Below are 23,576 nucleotides of genomic sequence, written 5' to 3'. Positions count from 1 at the left end.
CTGCCCACCTCCTTGACGATCCGGTAGTTGTTACCCTTGTTGCTGTCGATCTGAGGTGTCTTCACGCCATCCTGCACCGGGCTCAAGAGGTTGGATTCCTGAAATCAACACCGATGTGTATTTTATGTTTGTCATAGGCTTACTACTTTTATAATAAAAATAATGTTTGTAGCTAGCTCATAAAACATCTGTCCCAGATGTCAATTTAGTGCTTTTTGTTGTTGTTGTTGCACCAAAATTTTCTCAGCTTGAATGAGCCACGCACATCACTACAACTTCATGAAAGCCATGTTACGGGGTAAGTGACATCGCTGAGCCCCCATGAGTGAAAGTTCGCATAAAAGGCTGCTGTGTGGGCTTATGGCAGGCGTACCATAGGCTTATAGTTTCTATGTGAGGGGAAAGGGTCACAACCGCAGGCACACAGACATAGCTCTGTCACCGAAGAGGAACCGTAAGGAAATGATGGGTGAAGAGGCAACCATAACACAGCAGTGAGAGACAGCAGAGGCAAGAGAGGCAAGGCCCACTTAACCCCAGGATGCTCTGCCAGGTTACCATGACATCCTTAAGAGTCAAACTCAGAACAGATCAAGTGTGTGTAGGACAACGAAGAAGGAAGAATAAATTAGGTTAAAAGTGATGTTTCAGATTACTGCATCCATAAGACTTGTGGAAAACACTGAGACACTGAAAATAAGTGACTATAATCACCGTTATCTGATATTTCACATTAAGAAAGAAATCCAGGACATGCACACACACTAAATATCACCTACCGGAATCACCATAAAAGTACCTACCCATCAGCACTCTCGAACATAGGATGCTTGTTAGACTCACTATGTGCCTATGCTAGCCTACTGTGAGGACATCTAAGAGAAACAGAGGTCTCTTCTTCTCACCAGAAACCTACAGCCACCTACAAAAGCATGAAATGAGACGTCAGAGATTTCAAATGCATACGACTTGCTACCGAGGGAGGGAGGAAAAGCTGCCCCAGCTTCAGGCAGCATTACTACAGAGGAGCCAAGGTCAAGTCAAGGTCTTCAGAGGTGAGAACTATGTAGCCAAGCATATGGTGGACAGCAGAGAGATGTTTCCAGAAAAAAAAAATCCTTAGGCACGTTTTCAGAGGTACCATAGCGAGAGCGGGCGGGGTAACACAGAGAATGGCCCAGCAGTCACTTCCCCGACCTACACGTAGCACAGAACATTGGGATCAATGTCAGGTTCAAGCTGGGTCAGAGATGCCCTGATCCCCTGCCCTTGGCTCCCAGTTAGAGTGGACCACAGTCTAAGATCAGGAAAAGTAACAGATACACAAGGCCAGTTGATGTCCCTGAATTCCTCCTATGACGACCTCCCTGTGGTGCTCAGGATCACTTAAGACATTCACTCAAACTGAGAGGTTAGAACAGATGCTGTCCCTGTCAGTCACATGACACAGTTTGAAGCCAGCCTCGCCCTCATCAGTTTCACATTTCTCCTTTGCTTGTTTCCTGGCAGTTTGCAGCCCCACCTCGTCTCCTCTGCCATTCCCTACGGACAAAACCCTGTAAACAAACACTATTCCCACTCATCGTCTACTCAGAATGCCCCTCCTGTGTCTCAGAGAATGGAACTTTTGAGCCGTGGGTCTCAGAATCCTATCTCCTTCCCGTTTGACACGTGAGCAGCCTCAACTGTCTGCCTGGTGACTCTCGGCTCCTTAAACGTGCAGTCAGGCTGAGACCCGTCGGAGCAGGTCTCATGGTCTCACAGAGGCTCTGGGTAGAAGAGTCACCCATCCCCCACTACAGCAACACTGCCAGGTACTTCTAAGTACCCCTAATCACAATTCTGTGTCAGCTCTTGACATTCCTCTACCTCCTGGGCATCCATCCCTTTCCCTCAAAGTGACTGTGCTCAGATAGGATAGAGGAGGATGGTGTGGAAGGCCTCCAGCTGTGAACAGGGCCCAGCTGTCACAGAGAGGCCATGAAGAGCAGGAAGACAGCATAGTCCCCTCTCCTGGCTGAGAAAGGCGAGGCAGGATTAGCCTCACAGTGAATGAAATGTGCATCCCTGCCTGAGGCCAGGAAGAGACCAGCAACTAGCACTGCCTGTTTCTGGAGGCAGGTATGGAAAGTTGGTAGAGCAGGTAGCCAGCCCTGGGAATGCTCAGCCAGAGAGAGGCCAGAGAGTTTCTAATCCCTATCAAAAAGAAATTATGGGTAAGAAGCAAGAGTAGCAGATTCTAGAAATATAATTTTTTTTTTTTTTTTTTTTTTTGTCTAAGCTGGGCATCCCAGAATTTCAGCATCATAGAAACAGGGAATCTAGAGTTCAAACTCGGGAGCTTGGGGTAAGCTTGGGCTACCTGAGACCCTATCACACAAAAAAACAGATTTCACATGGAAGAACACATGTACCACAAACTAGTATAAGGTGTGAGCAAGGCTCTGATTAGCAAAACTTCTCTTACAGAGTCTGTTAGCATTAAAGAAATATAAAGATAACAGGCCAAACCTGGGAAGCAACAACCTTGGGAGAAGCATTCTCGCTATTAAAAAACAACCTTGGGCTGGGGTACAGTCCAGTGGCCGAGCACTTGTCTGGTATGTATACAGTCCTGGGTTAAAGTTCCATCACCAACAAAAAGGAGAAAAAGAAAATAATATTGGGAAAAGCATTACAAAAAATGTACTTTGGTTCAACCCAGGGAAAGAGACAGAAAAAATATTGCTCAACTTTGTAAAGGGATTATAAAGAATAATGATTTTAATTTAAAGTTCTAGCAGTCAACAAAGGGAGGAGGCACTGGAGAATTCAATAAACAATCCTTTTAAATCTCAGAAAATAAGTCAGCCACTAAGCTGAACAAAACACCAACCCACGGAACAGTTGGATGATTCCCAAGCAGGGATCAGGGGACTCAGAAGTATGGAAACTATGTAGCGTGTAAGGACAGTTAGGTTTTGTTGGTTTTATTATTATTACTACTATGGAAATGCTTTAAAATAAAGATGTTTCGAGAGCTCTCCTCCCTGGAGAACAGAAACGGATAGTGTTCATTTTATGCTACACAATGTTAGATGCTGGCCAGTGACCAAATCCACAAAGCCCTAAATTTATTCCAAAGACAAAATATTGGAAGTTGCAAAGTGTAGGAGTGTTTTGTGCAAGACTCCAGAGCTGAGCAGGTCTGAGCAGGTTGGAGGTGGGATGTCACCGTGGAGGACAGTGTCACACATGCAGCACAAATCCAGTGACAGAGTCATGAAGGGCTGCAAGGATGGTTCAGCAGTAGTCCAGCAGTAGTCCTGGGCTGTTTTTACCACCAGCCAAACGTGCTTCTAGGTGAATATGGGCAGAGGTTTGGCTAACAGCTGGGCCAGGACATTCTTCACAGAACACACACAGACTGAGTCCTGCTCAGAAATGTGTGTGCGTTTCGGGATTGGCGGGGGAGAGCAAGAGGGAAGGAATGTGGAGAGGGAGAGGAGGAGAAAGAAAGGCGGGAGGGAGACAAAGAGAGGGGGGAGAGACTCGACTGGAATTTATTGATGGAGATCTAGAATCTAAAATCTAAGCAGGAGGCAACCTAGCTTTTTAAAACAGAACTTTCCAGATCCCACCACATAGAGCCACGTGGCACCCACAACCAGAGAATGGACATAGTTCAGTGAAAGCCTTCCTCAACTACCCACCAGTTTCAGGAGTTGACCCTCAGTAGAGCGGTTTAGCTAGCAAAGAATCCTGCTCACCATCTGGATCCCAAGCCTCCTCTTCAAATAACCACTCTTTAATACAATGGGCAACTCCATGAACCAACCAGCAATACCTCTAATTCTGATGGCAAATGTAGGGAGCCGTTTGTGCCACACCCAAACATGGCACCGGCTTCCCGCCAAGAACTCGGCAAACAGAGCTGTTGCCCAGCCAAGAGACTTAGAGCGCATGCGCCATATACGTCACAGCCCGCTCTCGGGGCATACTATTGAGTTACTGGAGGGCGCACCAATCAGGTAGCAACAGGAGTCTCCTGGGCATATATAAGCAATGCTTTTCTCTCCCACGTGGAGAAGTCCCCTGCTCAAAGGAGAAGTCCCCTGCTCAAAGGAGAAGTCCCCTGCTCAGGGAGATCCCCTGCTCAGAGTATTGTACAATAAAGGTTGTTCGCAGAAGAATCCTGTTGTTGCACGCCTATTCCTGCCGGCGGAATGTGGGGCGCGAGACAGGCAAATGCTTGCCTCCTCTCCCCCCACACTCCTAAAGACTATGGGAAAAACATTAATGGCTGGTCTTTCAGATTTTTACTAGCCAATCTGATTTCAGTTTAGTTGGCACTTGGGATGAATGTCTCTTCACCCCTGCCCCTGCACACACACATCAGATACCAGAATGATAAACCCTTACAGGATGATGGAACAATGCCAGCTACATAGGCAGATGTCTGTCAGGTTACAGAAGGACTAAAATCTCCAGATAAGTATATCTGGCCTTGCATATAGCATTCATTTGGGCCATCATGGAGGTTTGGGAAACAGTTTCTGCTTCCCTGGATGATGTATAAGGATGTTTGAAGGCTTGAGTCAGGATCCACAAAGGGTTCCTGAGGCTGTGTGCCCCAGAGCTAACAAATGCCATGTTTCAACCTGGACCCACATTCCTTCCCCTCGAGAGAATGCACACCGGCTCCAACCTCTTTCCTCCACTCTCTCCTGACATAAATATGACTTTTTTATTTCTTTGATATTATTTTTGACAGTTATTTGATAATGTTTAACCTGGTGTCAAGCAAAATACCCCACATTTTTTTGTCTGTCCACCCCATGGACAGCTTCCTTTCCTTAGGCTCTAGGAAACACTAGGAATGTGTTTGATTTATAGATTTTTGTTTGTTTGTTTTAGGCAGGGATCTCATATATCACAGGATGGCCTCAAACTTTGTATGTAACTAAAGGTGACCCTGAACTGACCCTTCCTGTCAACCTTGAGAGCTTCTGTCACCATGCATACCTAAGCTTACCTGGCTGTCCCCACTGGGTCACTGCATTTCCGACATCAGACTAAAGATCCACCACAGTCCCAGAATATGGTAGCTGGATTCATTGATCAATCCCAGGCTGAACTGTAAAACCGGAACCTTCTAAATCAGTGGCTCCCAACCTTCCAGACGCTGTGACCCTTTAATCCAGTTCCTGATGTGGTGGTGACATCCAATCATAAATTTATTTCATTGCTACCTCATAACTGTAGTTTTACAGCTGTTATGAGTTGTGATGCCAATGTTTTCCATTGATCTCAGGTGACCACAGGTTGAGAACCACTCTTCTGGAAGCAACATTTCCCATGGAATCTTGAGAAAGTCAACATATGAAGAACCTTATATACCGGGTCAAACAAGCATCAGGTTTACTGTCTGCTCCTCCCTTGTTAACAAGCCATGGCTGTGTCTCTGTTTGAACCTAGACCTTTATTTCTCCCCTGTAAAGTTAAGAAGAGAGAGCTCTCCCTGTGCAGTTCCACTGTGCCCAAGACAGAAAGCAGAAGAACCACCGTGTCTGTGCCCCGGCTGCTGTTGCTTCTGAACTTCCAGGCTAGGTCCCCTTTTCCAGGGAATAAAAGGCATCAACTAACATCACCTACAGGAAGATCTGTCCTAAACCTCATTGTTATAAGGGAGGTTCCCCAGAGGCCTCTTAATTCAAATCAAAAGATACACATACACATGTGCACACATGCACATGCATGCACACACACACACACACACACACACACACACACACACACACCCTTCTAAGGAGGCAAATGCAGCTCTACAGAAATAAAAGATTAAAAGAATATTAATGTTAAAAATCACGAGGTTTTGGGTTTCTTCAAAGCTGTTCTAGGGTCTTCCATGATGTTATCAATGTTGAACGCTGTGTAGATAACCCCAATAATTCAACTAATGGTCCATCTGTTTAAGTGAGCTACAAAAATTACATTCAAACGCTCATGAGTCACCATCTCAGTAAATAGCTGTGAACTGCATCTCTCCATTCAAGGTGGAATTTAGTTGTAATTGTGGAAGTTATCCTATTAGCCTTTGGATTGTGTGTGTTCAATCACTCTCTTAATATTATCTCTTCCCATATACAGTCAGTCAGTTCACCCTCAAATGGTTCTTCATAGTCTACACCTTCAGCCTGGGCTCTCCGGTGGTCTCCAGAGGTTGTCACTCAGCAGAGGAGAGGCTCTAAACCCACTTAAACCCAACCTCAGACAAAAGCAGCTGAATGACCTCAGGCTTTCAGATCTTCATACCGCAAGGATGCTTGTTATATATTAAAAAGTCTGGGGTGGCTTGGATGAGCACAAGCTGAAGCCACAGGACTGTGGATACCTCAGAACATGGCCTGAGTCATGCCTCTGGCCCAGGAAGGAGTTATGACACTCTGAACTACCCAGAAGGTCATTACTAAATAACTATCTAACTCTAGTTCCAAGATCCCCATACCTTAGTGTACAGATTAGTGTACAGTAGGGGGTGTTCTAATAAAGAATAAAGACATACCCACCTACAGAATTAAACCAAAAAGGCCCCTGAAACAAGACAAAGTGTGCAGGAAAAACCATCTGTTCTAGAAACTTTAGAAACCGTGCAAAGCCTGCCTTCGATGTAGATGTAGATGGAAAATTCTGACTCCATTCCTGTCGCCCCTTGAAAGCAGGCTGCACTGTACTATGAGCCCTGTCTGTCTTCTATGCAGAAAAACATCCGTACATCAAAGCATTCACAGAGGTTAAATACTAGCACACCTGGCAAGCCTGTCTGAGGTTGTTGCAACACTCCACAGTGGTCAGGATGACCCCATAGCATCCTTGACATGCCTGAGACCCGCTCTCTGAGGGGGAGGGACTGTAAGCCAAGCATCAGCAAGACAAAGTGAGGCCCCTTCCTCCAAAAGACAACAGAGACATGCTGAGTGCCCTGCTGAACACAGAACAGGTCTAATTTCCAAGGAACTGCTCTTCCATTCCCACAGAAAAGGACACACTGACAGAGGGCTGTCTCTGTGAAGATGCCCAGACTGTGCCCTACAGGAGGCAAGTACCACCTCTGGGGGGGGTTGGATAGACCAGCGATGGGGCCCATAAAAAACAGGATTGTCCCTGCTTCAGGCACAAACCTCTGGTCCCTTAAAAGGCTGGACTAGTTTCAAGAGCCCTGAAAGAGAGCAGTCATCCCCAGTCCCCGCCCCTTGTCTAGACAACAGAGCCCTCAGGGGTATTATTTACTTCCTCCCATTCCCTGTTCCGTGTGTCCACTAAAAGAACCACAACAAGAGATCTGCAAGCAAAAGAAAGACATGGACCCATACTTGGTGAGCATTAAAAAGACCTAACTAGGAAGCTTGACAAAAGAAAATACTGCCCTTAGTCCAAAACAAGATAGATGTATAATTATCAGACTTAAGGTCACTGAGTGGGTAAATTATTTTATTACGAAAGCTGAAAGCCAATAACAGCATACCTATGATCCTAGCAATGGGCAGGCAGAGACAGTGCACACACATGTGCATACTTACACACACGCATACATACATATATACACATATACACATATATACACATATGCACATGCATACAGAGCTATATATATATATTCATAGTTGTACACACATATGCACATACACACACAGTGATACATACATGTATACATACACATAGTTGTACATATACACATACATGCACATACACACAGAGATACATATGTGTACAGTCCAGTTGTTAACATATATACACATATGCATGTGCACACAGAGACACACACATGTACACATACAGTTGTGCACATATACACACATATGCACATGAATACACAAAGGCACATATGTGTACACACAGTTGTGTACATACAGACAGAGATGTGTTAGATTAAAAGAAAATACTGAAAACCACAAGTTGCCTAGGAAGAAATGGGTGAGAGACAGAGAAGCAAACCCATGGTGATGACAGTAATAAAATGAACGGAGCAGGGCCTCTCTGAGCACTGAGATACTCAGGTGACCTGCTTCTCAGGCTAAATAAGGAGATGGTGGGCAGAAAGGACAATCCTGCCTTAACCCGCTCAGCCACACCTTCCTGGCTTAATCTCTCCTTCTAAATTTAGAAAACACGTATTTGAAGGTGATGAGTTAGTCTGTGCTAATGCTGCTGAAACTGTCTGGTTACCCCCCCCAGCCCACTGACCTTCAAGAGTGATCACACTTTCCATGGCCCCAGAAGACGGATTTGCACACAGGGGGGCGTGGCTTTCAGACACAGGTGTGAAATCTGTCCCTCTGTGATTGTTAGACATCAGCTCCAGCAATGGGATAATTTGGAGTCCTATTCTGAACTTTGATGTTCCCAAGAACATAAAGCTAAGATACTTCATGCTTTTGCCTGTGGTGACACCTCCCAATTCTCTTTCGTTTAAATTATGTTGAAGTCTTCCATTGATTTAACGGAGGATGGAGGGCCATTTCCTACTAGGAAAGTTCACGTCCATCTGTGCTGGCTTTACTCTGAAGAGATGTTGTACTAGTTTTTACCAGGTTGAAGAAAAGAATGAACATCTGTTAGAAATTAGTATACTCAACCTAAATCACAAAGAAAAGCATGCATGAGCCATGAAAGGTTCTGTTTTAAGTGAAATCTTTCCCCTCAAGCCCTTCAAGAGCCTGTGTTGTCACCGTGAGAACGAGAAAACTACGCTGTGGGCATAAAAGGAAGAGAGTGGATATTTTTAATCAGTGTCACTTATAAAAGAAAACATTCTTAACCTTTCATGCTACTGAAGGCATTTTTATTACATAAATGCCAAGGATTAGTGGTACCTGTCCTCTAATCTCTACGCAGCTGAAGGCTGGATTCTTCAGAACAAACCAAAAGTCGTTTATTTACAGCCTCTGTGAAAGTCCCAGAGACACAAAGAATGACTATGACCACGGCCCACTGGAGTGAGTGCTGTGGCAGAATTCATTTCATCCTGTATGTCACCACTGTCCTTGCTGCTGGCTCAGTCACAGTGACATTCATTCATCGGTGAACGCTGTTGCCCCTCACACTTCTTTCTGCGTCACCCGAAATCATCTCATTCTAAACAGACCCTTCCAGTTTCTCTGTCCACCTGTCTGCCTGTTTCTCTCACCACCTCTGCCCCCACACATTCATAAATTCCCACCTGGCTATGGCAAAGGCTTTTAGATGCCTCCTCCGGTGGCCCCGCTTCTTCAGAAACACTCTGGATTCTGCCGAATGAAACACCCACTCCTTCCTTGGAACTCTCCAGAGTCTCCCAACCCCCAGCCATTTCTAATGCAAACACTTCTGTTGCTATCAGTGTTGACTCCATTCATAACTATGCTTCCATCCTTCAGGACATGAGAAAGTCCTATGATTACCAAGTGCTGAGCATAGATTCCATTCTTCACAAGGCAGAGACTTGGAAAGGACTTTACTCCAGAGAAACTAGTCAAGGACAGAAGGCTCGGCTGTGGACCACACGGGTCACCTCCAGCATCAGCACAGACACCCTGGGGATGGATACAGGGGCTGGAAACACAGAGTAGCTGACTACCTTTGACAAGTTCCAGGCAGAATGTGACAAGCCCCTTCTAGACAGCATCTGAAGGTGACTGATGAAATATTTAAGATGCCTCCTTTCAATAGGAACTGAGAAACCACGAAAGTTCATAAAAATTTCAGAGCAGAAATTCACTGGTGTTCACTGGTGTCCCTTGGAACCTTAGCCCATGCTGGCAACCTATGTTCTGAGTTCTAATATTGGGGGTAGGGGCACACACACACACACACACACACACATATACACACACACATACACACATACACACATACACACACACATACACACATACACACACACATATACACACACATACACACACACACATATACACACACACATACACATACACACACACACACACATACACACACACACATATACACATACACACACACACACATACACACACACACATACACACACACACACACACATACACACACACACACACATACACACATACACACATACACACACACACATATATACACACACATACACACATACACACACACACACATATACACACACACATACACACATACACACACACACATACACACACACATACACACACACATATACACATACACACACACACACACATACACACACACACACACACACACACACACACACACACTGGGTGGAGGAGAGAAAGGAGGAGATAGGTCAAGTTGGTTGCCAAGAAAGATGAAAGTTCTGGCCAGAAACCACAGATCTACAAACATCAAAGGGAGACATTAAAGTTAAAGAAGACACAGCCCACTGAACAGAAAAAGGCACATGTGCGGCTTGGCTTTCCCTCTGGCCGTGGTCTAAGGGTCTCAAGCCCCTGTACACAGAGAAAAGCCCACTCTCATGATCTAGGACTAGAATTTCCGTTCATAAAGAGTCCCCCAAAGTGCAACAGAATGCTCTCTAGACTAAATCCCAGCCTCGGAAGGCCTTCTTGATGACAACAACCACGCTAAAGGCTTGAATGAAGCCACCTCAGAAGCTTCTGCAGGAACAGGTGAAAATTACAACAAGCCTTCCTATGAAAAGACATGCCCCTCCCCCTCTACCTCTTCAGTGGGGGTGGGGGTGGAAGGACACACAACCAGAAGCCATTACCTAGGGCTCCAATCTACAGGCTAGCGTGACCATCCAGAAGGTAAACACAATGTTAGCTTTGCAGCGCTGGACCCAGACTCTGAGCAACCATTAGCTTCAAGGAAGGCCTGAAGATAGGGCTCTCTGTAGGCTCAGACCAACAGCGCCCCCTGGCAGCAGGCTGGGGCAAGTACAATTCTCTCAAGAAGGAAAGAAGGAACCTGCAGGATATCAATGCATAAGGACTCAGAATCTGCAGTCAAAGGGCTATGACATCTCATAACGACAGAGGCATCCTCAGATGAATCTGTAATCAGACACACTGGGCACACATTCATCCATGTAGACAAAAGGCACAAACACATAAAAAAATCTTAAAAAGATAAATATTTTTAAAAATTAGAAAAGCAACTCCCAACTACCTCACACTCTAGAAGTGTCCGCACGGAATATCAGGTAGACGTGAACCTGAACATTTAAAAAAAGGAAAAAAAAAAAGCCTGGTGAAAACCACCAGGGAAATGTGAAAAAAATCAGTTTTCGGTTATGAAAAAGTGCTGTGGCCGGAGTTGAAATTTCAGCTGGCCTGGTAAACTCTAAATAGGATGTGGGTGAGACAGACAGGAATAAGCTCAAATAAATCACAAATAAATCACAAATTACTGCAGGGCCACAGGCGTGAGAAAAAAAAATGAAAATTAATATGCATATTTACACTGACGTTTCAGCAGCAGGCACTCTAACAAGGCTTAATATGTACTTAGCTGGAGTTTCAAAATTAAGCTATGACTGTACACACAGTGAACCTCTTCACAGCCACAGTGGGGGCCAGAAGACAAAGAATAACGTCGGGGAGACCCGAGGTTGCTGTCTGAGGCAGGGTCAGGACGGCTGGTTCAGATTACCATCACAGCAGGGCATGAGAGTTACTGGAGAGCGTCCAGTGCTGTGCCAGAACACACCCTTTGCGTTCCTGCAGATTAAGTCCCCGAGTGGAACACTAGGCAGGCATTTCAGAAACACCAGTTATGACACTGGTGGCAGTTAGCTTTCGAGTAAGCACTATCAGCACAACTGTTCTGTAGGAAGAAAGAAAGAAAAAAAGAAAGAAAGAAAGAGAGAGAGAGAGAGAGAGAAGAAAGTAGGGGCCCAATTCTTGGCTTAACAGTTGAGAGCTCTGGTTGCTCTTCATAGGACCCAGGTTTCATTCCTAACCCACATACCAGCTGACAACTCTCTGTATCCCCAGTTCCAGGGGATATGGTGCCCCTTCTGTCCTCTGTGGGCACTGCATGCATGGAGCACACACATGTCTGTTATGGGCAGTGCATGCATGGAGCACACAAACATGTATGTTATGGGCAGTGCATGCATGGAGCACACACATGTCTGTTATGGGCACTGCATGCATGGAGCACACACATGTCTGTTATGGGCACTGCATGCATGGAGCACACAAACATGTATGTTATGGGCAGTGCATGCATGGAGCACACACATGTCTGTTATGGGCACTGCATGCATGGAGCACACAAACATGTATGTTATGGGCAGTGCATGCATGGAGCACACACATGTCTGTTATGGGCACTGCATGCATGGAGCACACACATGTCTGTTATGGGCACTGCATGCATGGAGCACACACATGTCTGTTATGGGCACTGCATGCATGGAGCACACACATGTCTGTTATGGGCACTGCATGCATGGAGCACACACATGTCTGTTATGGGCACTGCATGCATGGAGCACACAAACATGTATGTTATGGGCAGTGCATGCATGGAGCACACACATGTCTGTTATGGGCACTGCATGCATGGAGCACACACATGTTTGTTATGGGCACTGCATGCATGGAGCACACACATGTCTGTTATGGGCACTGCATGCATGGAGCACACACATGTCTGTTATGGGCACTGCATGCATGGAGCACACACATGTCTGTTATGGGCACTGCATGCATGGAGCACACACATGTCTGTTATGGGCAGTGCATGCATGGAGCACACACATGTCTGTTATGGGCATTGCATGCATGGAGCACACACATGTCTGTTATGGGCACTGCATGCATGGAGCACACACATGTCTGTTATGGGCAGTGCACGCATGGAGCACACACATGTATGTAGGCAAAGCACTCATTGTACATTAAATAAAAATGTGATTTAATTAATGTACATTAAATAAAAAAAGTGATCTGGGAAACAAACCTCGTTTGCCTCTTCGCCCCCTTTGGCCTGACCCTCACCCATCTCTCCGTTCTCGTAGCTGCCGCTCTTTTCCACCCACAGCTCAGATTTCTCCACCGTCAGCCGAAGTTGGTCCAGGTCTGCCTTGATTTGCTTATAGTTATCCACGTCTTGGTTCGACACCAGTAACTGCACCTAAACACGGGAGAACTTCGTCCCTTGATGCTCTCGCATGGCTTCTGTGTTCCTAGTCCCTGCACACCTAAGATCTCATGTTTGAGCACTGGTTAGGTGAAGGTCAACATCTACAGAATTCATAGGTGTTCACATGTGTACTGGCTGAAGGCTGAGCTGCAAGTACCCGTGAACTCCAAGCAATGTGTTCACATGTAAAAAGGAATTCTTACATGTCAAAATGCTCAGAAGTAATTTAACATAAAAGTCTAGGGGGCTGGAGATCTTGTAGAGGACCCACATGGCAGCTTACAACCTCCTGTAACTCCAGCTTCAAGAGATCTGAACCCTTTGCTGGACTCTGGGTACTACACACGTATGTGAACATGCATACATGGGAACTGCACATATGTGTACACATATATATATATACATGGGTACTGCACACATATGTTCACATACATATATGAATGGAAATACCCATGAATAAAACAGAAATAAGAAATTTGTTGAAAAGATAATCTAACCCTAAGTTCATGGTTCAAGTTACTTGTTCTGGGGTTTTGTATACATGGATCTGTGTGAAAAGTCAAATCATAAAAATATTTGGGATAGGGGGTTTCTGAAGGGGAAACCAGGAAAGGGATAACATTTGAAATGTAAAAAAATATTCAATAAAAAAGAAAATATTAATGACTACAATATACATTTGCTAGCATAAACGGAAAGCCTCAGAACTCGAGAGAACAATATATGTTCTAGTTTATACACACTACATGGCACATACATGTAAAGCATGTGCATCTAAATGGCTCCCATTTAGCTTCCTAAAGTCTGCCCCCCACTAAACACAAGACATTAGTGAGACCCATAATCGTCGTGAGACTGGCCTGCAGTGCAAACGTTACGTGAGAAAAGCCTAGATCCCATCACAGTTCCGTTTTTGGAGGTTCTGTATCTTTTTAATCACAGAGTATTTATACTGAAACCATGGCTTGTGGAATGAATCTTTAAATTCTGCAGCCAAAGCAACCAACTTTCTAAGGTGTTCCCTTCTCCAGCACACCCTAGATTTTAGAGTCTGTCACTTTGATAAAGATAATGACTGAAAATCACCTATGGGAGATTCAATCTGAAGCAGGTCCTGCTAGGCTTATACAAGGCCATACCTATTTTTCAAAACAAAAAGTAATAATAATAATAATAATAATAATAATAACAGTGCATGCCTGCAATCACAGCACTCGGGCTGCAGAGACAGGGGGATTGCCAAGAGTTCAAGGTCAATCTAAATATAGTGAATTCCAGGCCAGCTCCTGCTACAGAGTGAGACCCTGTCTCAACAACAACATCAAAAAGGTTCGAGGAAGACCACCTCATCTACAGCTAGCATCAGGCTGGACATCACTAACACTCTCAGACCTTGAGGACCAGTCAACTTTATGTGTCCATTTTCTTGGGTGTAGGTCTGAGGACTCAACTCTGAGTCTGTGCATTCCAGGCAAGCAGATACCCAGCCCTGGCCCCAGCCCCGGCCCCGGCACCGGCCCAGGCCCCAGCCCCGGCCCCGGCCCCGGCCCCGGCCCCAGTCCCGGCCCCGGCCCCGGCCCCAGTCCCGGCACCAGCACCAGCACCGACCCCAGCCTCAGCCCCAGCCCAGCCCAGCCCCAGCCCCAGCCCAGCCCAGCCCCAGCCCCAGCCCAGCCCAGCACCAGCCCCAGCCCCAGCCCAGCCCAGCCCCAGCCCCAGCCCAGCCCAGCCCAGCCCCAGCCCCAGCCCCAGCCCAGCACCAGCACCAGCACCAGCACCAGCACCAGCCCAGCCCCAGCCCCAGCCCCAGCCCCAGCCCCAGCCCAGCCCAGCCCAGCCCAGCCCAGCCCAGCCCAGCACCAGCCCCAGTCCCAGCCCTGGCCCCAGCCCAGCCCAGCCCAGCCCAGCCCAGCCCCAGCCCCAGCCCCGGCCCCAGCCCAGCCCAGCCCAGCCCCAGCACCAGCCCCAGCCCCAGCCCAGCCCCGGCACCGACCCCAGCACCAGCCCCAGCCCCAGCCCAGCCCCGGCACCGACCCCAGCACCAGCCTGCAGGCACACAGCCTCACCTGTTTAAAGGCCTGAAGCACCTCCGCTCTCTGGCTGAAGTGCTTGAACAGCAGCTGCAGGGCTCCTGACAGCAGCGGCGCGTAGTCGTGCATGATCAGGTGGATGAGGACTCTTAGGAAAGTCCTGCCTCCCTCATCATCAAGCTGAACCGGGGTTTTCTCTTTTCTAGAAAACCAAAAGTAATTCTAAAATAACAAATTACATGAGATCCATATTACAGTCATTTAAGTCATACCACGTTTTTAAGCTGATGCCCCTCATTTTCCCAAAATAAGAAATTAAAAGGAGGACAGCATTACTTCTTATCTCATAGCTGGTGGAGGGACAGTGACAAAGGTGATTCTTTAAGACTCTCAGGAGTTGGTCAGAAAAACACAGGCATTTGAGCAATCACGAGATCATCTCTCATTAATTGTTATTTGGCACATAAAGTAATGGGTTTCATTGACACATTTTCATACACAATTCATTGTTCAAATTTCCCCGCTTCCTTCTTTGCCTTCCTTGCCCTTCCACTCGACCCCTTAACCCTCAGAGTCCCCCTTTCTGAGATCAACCAATGGCTGGTTTCCCCCAGAGCCTAAGAGATTGCCATGTCCCCATGTGAAGGACAGTCACAATGCAAGGGCATCACCCCTGGGGCTCCGTGTGTTTGGCACAGTGGGAGTGGAAGAAGATCCCACTGGGGTGAATGGTCTACCTGCAGGCACGCGCCAATGCTGCTGGCTATGTTCAGGAAGAACATGCATGGATGGCTTTGGTTTAGATGGCAGCTGTGCAGTTCGAATGGCCTGTCATATGTGTATTGTTACACATGTGACACATGACATATGTGTAACGTTCCATGTGTGTGATATAATTCGAGTAGGTTCCACAGGTGGGGGAAAGATGGTGCAGAGAGAGAACACAGACAGCAGATAGATGCATACATACATGACTGGACTGGTACACAGACAGGTGACAGATTTATTGTAAACATTTTACCTTAGCCCAGTGTAAACACATTGTCTCCCCAGGTTACCTAAGGTCTGTACTAAAAAAGAAATTTTGGTAATTCTGAGATTTACTTTCTCGTTGTGGTTGCTATGATTTCATTTCTGAAAAAGAAACTTCACAACCACATATATGGCGGGGGCATGGTAGCAAAGAAGAGTATCACATCACAGGTACCTGAGGGACCTTACCTCCTCCCATCGCGGACGCTTCCACCAGGAAGGAATGCCTGCTTCTCATGCATAAAGCCAAGGACACCAAAAGAAGCTACTTTCTTGCCTCAACTATCTAAGACTTGGGGAAGCGATGTGTTACAGACACCGAAATATTTATACAGCAGAGCTAAAGGGCATTTGTATTCTCATTATCTGAGGAAATAAAAGGTAAGAATTCTGAGAGAATTAAACACATGGACCCTATTTCTCCCAGCTTTTAAAGGTGGCTCACATCAGAGCCATGTTCTTTCCTTTAGAGTAAATTTAAGGCTTCATTTCTGGGAGAAATTATCTTATCTAAGTATGTATAAAAAGATAGATGATAACAAACTATAAATAAAATTCTAGGTGAGATCTTTTCATATGCAAGATATATACTCAGGACAGTACCTTCCAGCAAACATTGTTTCTGCCTGGGCCGCAATCTCATCAATGTCAGGGACAAGAGCTGTGAAGAAACACAGTGAACAACTTTATTTCGTCTTAATTCACGCTCACGTTCACTCACTTGAACATACTTTTTATCTTAATACCGAAAATTACAGTATGGTTCCACTCAATCAAGCATAAAGCTTTGTCAGCTTGACACAACCTAGAATCAGCTAGGAAGACATTTTCAAAGAGGAGCTGTCTAAATTCGGTTAGCTTGCGGGCATGTGTGGGGAACTGAATTAACAACTAATGTTCATTGATGTGGGAGGATCCAGCCCACCATGGGTGACACCATTCCCCAGGCATGAGATCCTGGATTGTCGAAGAGTCATACCACCAGCCAAGCTGAACACAAGCATGTATATATACGTGCACTTATTTCTTTCTTGTCCCGACTGTGGCTGTGGTGTGACCAGCTCTCTCAAAGGTATGCTGTGTGACTTCCCTGCCACATGGACTATAACCTATAAATATAAACTGAAATAAAGCCCTTTCTCTCCTAAACTGCTCTTTGGTGGAGTATTTCATCACAGCAACAGAAAAAAACTGGAACAAACTTGAGCATCTTAATTGAAGTTTATACATGTGTACATATATTTAGATGCTGTATATTGAATTCAGAGCTGCAAATGAGCTATCTCCCTGCTTATTATAACCTATGCTTTAAACTAACACATTACTGCCATCAAATGTGTTAAAAGAACAATAGGTATATCTACAAAGATCTTCTTATTTATTTATAAGTAACGGCACATGTGTGTGCATCTGATAGGTCAAACATATGTGTGTATGCCTATATAAAATATATGAAAATACAGGTCACACTGGTGATGGTATAGAAGAATTTTGTTCTCCTTTATTTCTATTTCATGTGTGTGGATGTTTTGCCTGTGGGTATACCTGTGTACCACCCATGTGCAGTGTCCAGAGAAGGGTGCCAGATGCCCAGGGACTTGGGTTACATTAGTTGTGAGCCATCATGTGTGTTTGGGGAACCTAACCAGGGTTCTAAAGGAGCAGCCAGTATTCCTAACCTCTGAGCCATCCCTCCAGCCCCCAGGGAAAAGCAGTTTTTAAAGAATCAAAATCCAAATAAAGAGTGGAGTCACTGCACTTCCCAGCAATGTGATCTTTCTGCTACATTTGAAATTGTGTCTCTTCTTCTTGTAGGGCAGGGTCATTTTCAATGTGATGCAAAGATGTCTAGAGCATGTAAAGAAAAGGCACCAACAAGAAGGGAAAATCCCATTCTCTTAACACACACTCACATACAGATAGACTTCTCTCTGTCTCTGTCTCTGCCTCTCTCTGTCTCTGTCTCTGTCTCTCTCTCTCTCTCTCTCTCTCTCTCTCTCTCTCACACACACACACACACACACACACACACACAGAGAGAGAGAGAGAGAGAGAGAGATCTTCTCCATCAGAGAGGATTTTCCGGGTGCCTCAACCTTTGCTTGGATACTTTACTGACACTCAGAGCTTATATTTCCAGAAATCTGGCTTCTGGGAGCCAATAACTGTTATGTTTCTGTCAATGCAGCCGCCAGCATGGCTTTCTTGTTCTGTCTGACCGTTCCTGGAAACAGCCCTTTGGGGTCTGTATTTCTGGGAAACTGTGGTGTTGCAGGGGTGCCAGGGCTCCTCGCCTGGGTGGAACAGCGGCTGTCTGTCTGCAGGGCAGGCTGCCTGCTGATCAAAGGTAAAGGGGCAACTGCTCTGGTCCCCATTCTCATTACAGTCAATGAATCCTTCCTGTCCAGCTGACTGATGGATGGAGCAGTGCTTGAACATGGACATGGAACATCGTCTTTGTACACAACTGTTAGCCTCAGAAGAGCTATATTAACTGCTGTCCCCATTCTAAGGCAGAGTTACAGCCCTCCAGGACTGACCTGGCCCATCCAGGAAGAAGCTGAGTTAATTACTTCTGAGTCTTCACAAAGCCCTTTCTACGGCCTCTAAATTTTCCAGCCATTTTTATGCTCTTTGGGATTATGTTCCAAGTCTCAGAAACATCCTCGTTTTTAAGTGTGAGGAAGAATTCCAAAGCACCAGCGGCACCACAGGCGGCCGGCCATTGGGGAGCCTTTCCTCTGTTCGCGGCTGACCGAGGCTCGCCCACAGACACTGCCCTTCTCAGATGTCCCTTACACTGCTCTCTGATCCAGGCACGAACATTTTCTCAGATTCTCACCCAAAGAACATAATGTGCGAAAGATCCAGCCTCTGGAGCTGACGAGGCCTCCGGGCTTCCTCACTTTGATGTCCTCACTGCCAGCCAGCCCAGATTTTGAGTCTCCATGGAAACACCCCTGGCTGTGTGGTGAGGATGTTTCCAGGAAGGTTAAATTGAGGCAGGAACTCTCACCCTGGATGTGGGTGGTGCCACCCTCAGAGTGAGCCAAACACCAGCACTCACCCTTCCCTGCTTCCTGACGGTGAAGATTACGCTTTTCATTTAAGATAAACAGGGAAGGTGCTTAGGGTCTTTAAAAGCAGAATGCAAAGTCAGGAATCACAAAGAAGTCATATGACAATCCATTATTGTGTAAACTAACTAAATACAAACACACACACACACTATTCACACACACACACTATTCACATATACATACTCATATGTGTGTGTGTATATACATATGTTTGAATATGTGTGTGTTCATTCTCTGGCTATAAATATATATATATATATATATATATATATATATATAATTATATATTATTATTATTATCTTATTAAATTAAAATCTTAGTGCAAGGCACAGAATAGCTAGCTCCCTGTGAGTTATTGATCAGAACCACCCCAGGGGAAGACTGAATATCAGGCTATTGTCATTACCCTTGGTTCTTATACTGGCTGGTTTTGTGTCAACTTGACACAAGCTGGAGTTATCACAGAGAAAGGAACCTCGGTTGAGAAAAATGCCTCCATGAGATCCAGCTGTAAGGCATTTTCTCAACTAGTGATCAAGGGGGGAGGGCCCAGCCCATTGTGAGTGGAGCCATCCCTGACCCAGCCAATTGTGGGTGGAGCCATCCCTGGGCTGGTAGACCTGGGTTCTATTATAAAGCAGGCTGAGCAAGCCAGGGGAAGCAAGCCAGTAAGTAACATCCCTCCATGGCCTCTGCATCAGCTCCTGCTTCCTGACCTGCTTGAGTTCCAGTCCTGACTTCCTCTGGTGATGAACAGTGATATGGAAGTGTGAGCTGAATAAACCCTTTCCTCCCCAACTTGCTTCTTGGTCATGATGTTTGTGCAGGAATAGAAACCCTGACTAAGACATTTGCCCACCAATACTAAACAGCAAGACCCAATAGCTGAAAACACCATGCATTTTGGATTCAAGACACAGAGAAAACAACCTCAATAGACCAGAAAGCTCTCCTCCTGCTGGCTAACTTACATAGAGCCAAAGGAGCTGTGCAGGCTCCTGAGGGAGAAAACACTCCCAATCTTGCTTTGGGCTGGATGCTGTGTGTTTCAATACTGACAGATGCTGGGAAGATGTGCCCACTGAACAATAGAGGCAGGGTGGTTATAGGGTTAGCCAGCCACTTTTGATTGGATATGAACCCTGCACCACAGAAGAGGTTTTCTGGCTGGTCAACAGCCCATGCCTGGGGAGTTCACAGGCCCAACCACAGAACCTGTTGTTTTACTAAAGCCTGTTCTGAAAAACAGCCTTCTAAATACTTGTGCTTGTGCACATAGATCCATGCCGTTCTTGGCTCTGGTCAGAGAAGCGTCTTTTCCCATGGATAATGGTTAGTACAGGTAGCTGGTTAAAATAAAGAGTACAAATAACATTGGGTGGATTATCTCTGGCAACTTCCCACCACCCAAGCCACAGGGGACTCTGTAGAAGATGGGGCAGAAAGAATAGAGTCAGAAAGCAGACACGGTCACTTTGATGTGTTGATGTCTAGACATGATATGGCTGGCGTACAGTAGTCGAGGTAACCTCCACCAAATCAGGCCAGCCAAAAAAACCAAAGTCCTAGCATGGACGTTGGCAATGATGACTCTTTGGGAGGGAGAGTCGCTCTTCTTTGATAACACGGCATTGGTAAGTTGACCACACACCCTAGTGAATATCCACACACCTGGGCTCATATCGGCAGCCCCGCTGGATTCAGTGAAAACAAGGAAATGAATGGGGGAGGAAAATGGGGCGGGGCATTGGAGGGAAAGGGTGGGGCAGTAGTGGTGGATGGATATGATCACAATACGTTGTATAAATAAACATGAAACTCCCAAGGAATGAATTGTGTAAAATACGTTTTAAAGAATACAGAATGCAAACAGTAAGTACAGCTGTGGAGATACCTGAGGGTAGCAATGTGTCTGGGGTGCCGCTGGCAGAGGGGTCACTGTTGCCATCACTCTCCCCAAATTCCTTCTTGTATATGGACAGCATGTAAGAGATCCGGTAGTCCAGCCTGACGCTCAGGATGAACTAGAAGAAGCAACGTGGCAAGCTTAGCTTCATTTGCACGTACTGAAAGACTCCATTATACTCTGACAGTGCAGGCATTAGCGTGGCATTGGTGTGAGTTGTGGGATGGAGAAATGGCTCCATGGGTAAAGCCCTTGCCACATACGCCAGGCAACCTGGCCTCCATCCCTAGAGCTCAGGTAAGGTGGAAGGAGAGAGCCAGCTCCACAGAGTTGGGCACTGTGACATGCGTGCCCACATACACAAAGAGCCAGTCTTGATTGTAAGCCATGACACACACCAACCACATTTCTGTCTTCCAAATGAGCCAATCGGAGATCTTACCTGCAAACTATAAATGCTCAGCTGTTTGCCTGTTTATGTTAGTTTTTAATGAAGGAAAAGGAGATGTTTTCATTGATCAGCACTGAGACCACATTCATTCATTCATTCATTCGTTCGTTCGTTCGTTCATTTATTATTTATGATCCTCCCACCAAGATGACCTCAAACTCCCTGTATGTCAGAGGATAACCTTGAACATCCTGTCCCAAGTGTTAGGATAGCACAGTGTGTGTGTGTGTGTGTGTGTGTGTGTGTGTGTGTGTCACTATATCTGGTCTCCATTTATTTTAGAAACAAGGAAATCTGGTGCCCCATTTCAGGCAGGACGCTAAGAGGCATTTCTGGTAGAGGTGCCTTGTGGGTCTAAGAGGCAGTGAATGCTCTTGTGATCCCAGACACACTTGCAGTTTTCTTTGCTGAGAAGAAAATTCTAGACCTCTTCTGTGCAGAGAGGCTGTGAGTTCAACTGCAGTAGAGTTGATCTAGCTCTACTGACACCAGCCCAGAAGCCAGGCCCGCCAGGCAGGCTGACATCCTGGTTCCTGGGTTTCTTCTCGGTGTTGTGCCTCCTTGGGTTTCTGTTATCGGCTTAGCAGTAATGAAGTAACCATCCCAAGCTCTGCTGTGAACCTTGGGGAAGCCAAACATTGGGAATCCCTGCCTGGAAGGAATAGTTACTAGAAAAACAAGGGATGAATCTGTTATGAGATGGTTCAGAGAAGACCACCATCAGGAGAGATGTGCAGCGAGTTTAGTTGCGTTCACTCAACTGCCCTGAGATAAGCCCGAGTTTTTACACATAACTATTGCCAGCGTTCCTGTGGTCTCATAGGGTCTCCTTTGAGTTCCTGAACAGTAAACACTATGGTAGCCAAGACTTTAGAAGACCTGCCTTGGGCTGGAGAGATGGCTCAGTGGTTAAGACACTGCTCTTCCAGAGGTCCTGAGTTCAAATCCCAGCAACCACATGGTAGTTCACGACCATCTGTAATGGGATCTGACCCTCCTCTGGTGTGTCTGAAGACATCTATAGTGTAGTCGTATACATAAAATAAATAATTTTTTAAAAAGGAAAAACCCTGCCTTTTGTGTCATCAGTAGGCATTGTCTCTTCTGTTTCCAGAGACTTCCCTCCCCGCAGAGCACCACTTCTCTTGGAGCTCAGGTCTCTCTGTCCCGTGAGCACTATGTCACAGTTTCCCATTGCCTCCACTTGCTTGTTCAGAGCCCACTGAACCGGGATTCTCTGCTCCACCCCATGACAGTAAGCTCTCAAGACACTGGGAGCACCCACAGCACACTTCTTTCATGACACTTCTTGTGATCTCTCTGTCTCTCTGTCTCCTTCTCCCTCATTTTCATCCTTTCCTATGCCCCCTTCCTGTTCTCCCTCTCCCCCTCTCATCTTCATCCTTTCCTACCCCTTTCCTGTCTTCTCTCTCCCCTCCATTTCCACCATCCTCTTCTCCACATTTTAAAGGTCTTCCCCTCATGCTGCACGGAAACAGCCACAAGCTCATGTCAGCGACTCTTGCCTTAGTTCACCCATGTGTGTTTGCCAGGCAGAGGAGGATAATGAGGTGTACAAAAAGTCCCTCAGGACTGGAGAGATGCTGTTCCTGCAGGGACTCAACTTGAATCCCAGCGTCCTGTCAGATGCTGCACAACCACCTGTAACTCCAGCTCCGGGAGATCCAATACTCTCTTCCGACCTCTGCAGGCATCTGCATTTGTGTGCACAGAACCCCCAGACACATATACACATGCATGCATACAGACATTAAAAATCCCTTTTAATATAATATTTTCTGGAGACCAGGTTGTAAATGTGGCTCTTGAGGAATATAAAGTCAAGAGGGGAAAACAAACCCCACAGCAACTCCTCTACTAACCTGCTGTGAACACAACATATGGGGATTTGTAGAGTGTAGGGCAGGCCATTGAGAACCACTGACTGATAAATGTCCTGGGGCTTGTTCTG

At 46.1% G+C, this 23,576-nt stretch overlaps 1 protein-coding gene across 2 annotated transcripts in view; it reads right to left on the bottom strand.

The window, feature by feature from the left end:
* Window positions 1-23,576, bottom strand: part of ITPR2 (inositol 1,4,5-trisphosphate receptor type 2) — a 355,767-nt gene that overhangs the window by 209,168 nt on the left and 123,023 nt on the right. For both annotated transcript variants that reach the window (XM_080914558.1, XM_080914557.1), the window contains 5 exons: window positions 21,142-21,271; window positions 16,770-16,827; window positions 15,171-15,336; window positions 12,922-13,095; window positions 9-98 (listed from right to left, as the gene is read on the bottom strand). In XM_080914558.1, the coding sequence (XP_080770684.1) occupies window positions 9-98; window positions 12,922-13,095; window positions 15,171-15,336; window positions 16,770-16,827; window positions 21,142-21,271 (618 nt within the window). The remainder of the gene's footprint in view (window positions 1-8; window positions 99-12,921; window positions 13,096-15,170; window positions 15,337-16,769; window positions 16,828-21,141; window positions 21,272-23,576) is intronic.

This window comes from Micromys minutus (genome assembly GCF_963924665.1).
Source record: "Micromys minutus genome assembly, chromosome: 3".
Taxonomy (NCBI): domain Eukaryota; kingdom Metazoa; phylum Chordata; class Mammalia; order Rodentia; family Muridae; genus Micromys; species Micromys minutus.
This window is presented reverse-complemented; position numbering and strand designations above follow the sequence as displayed.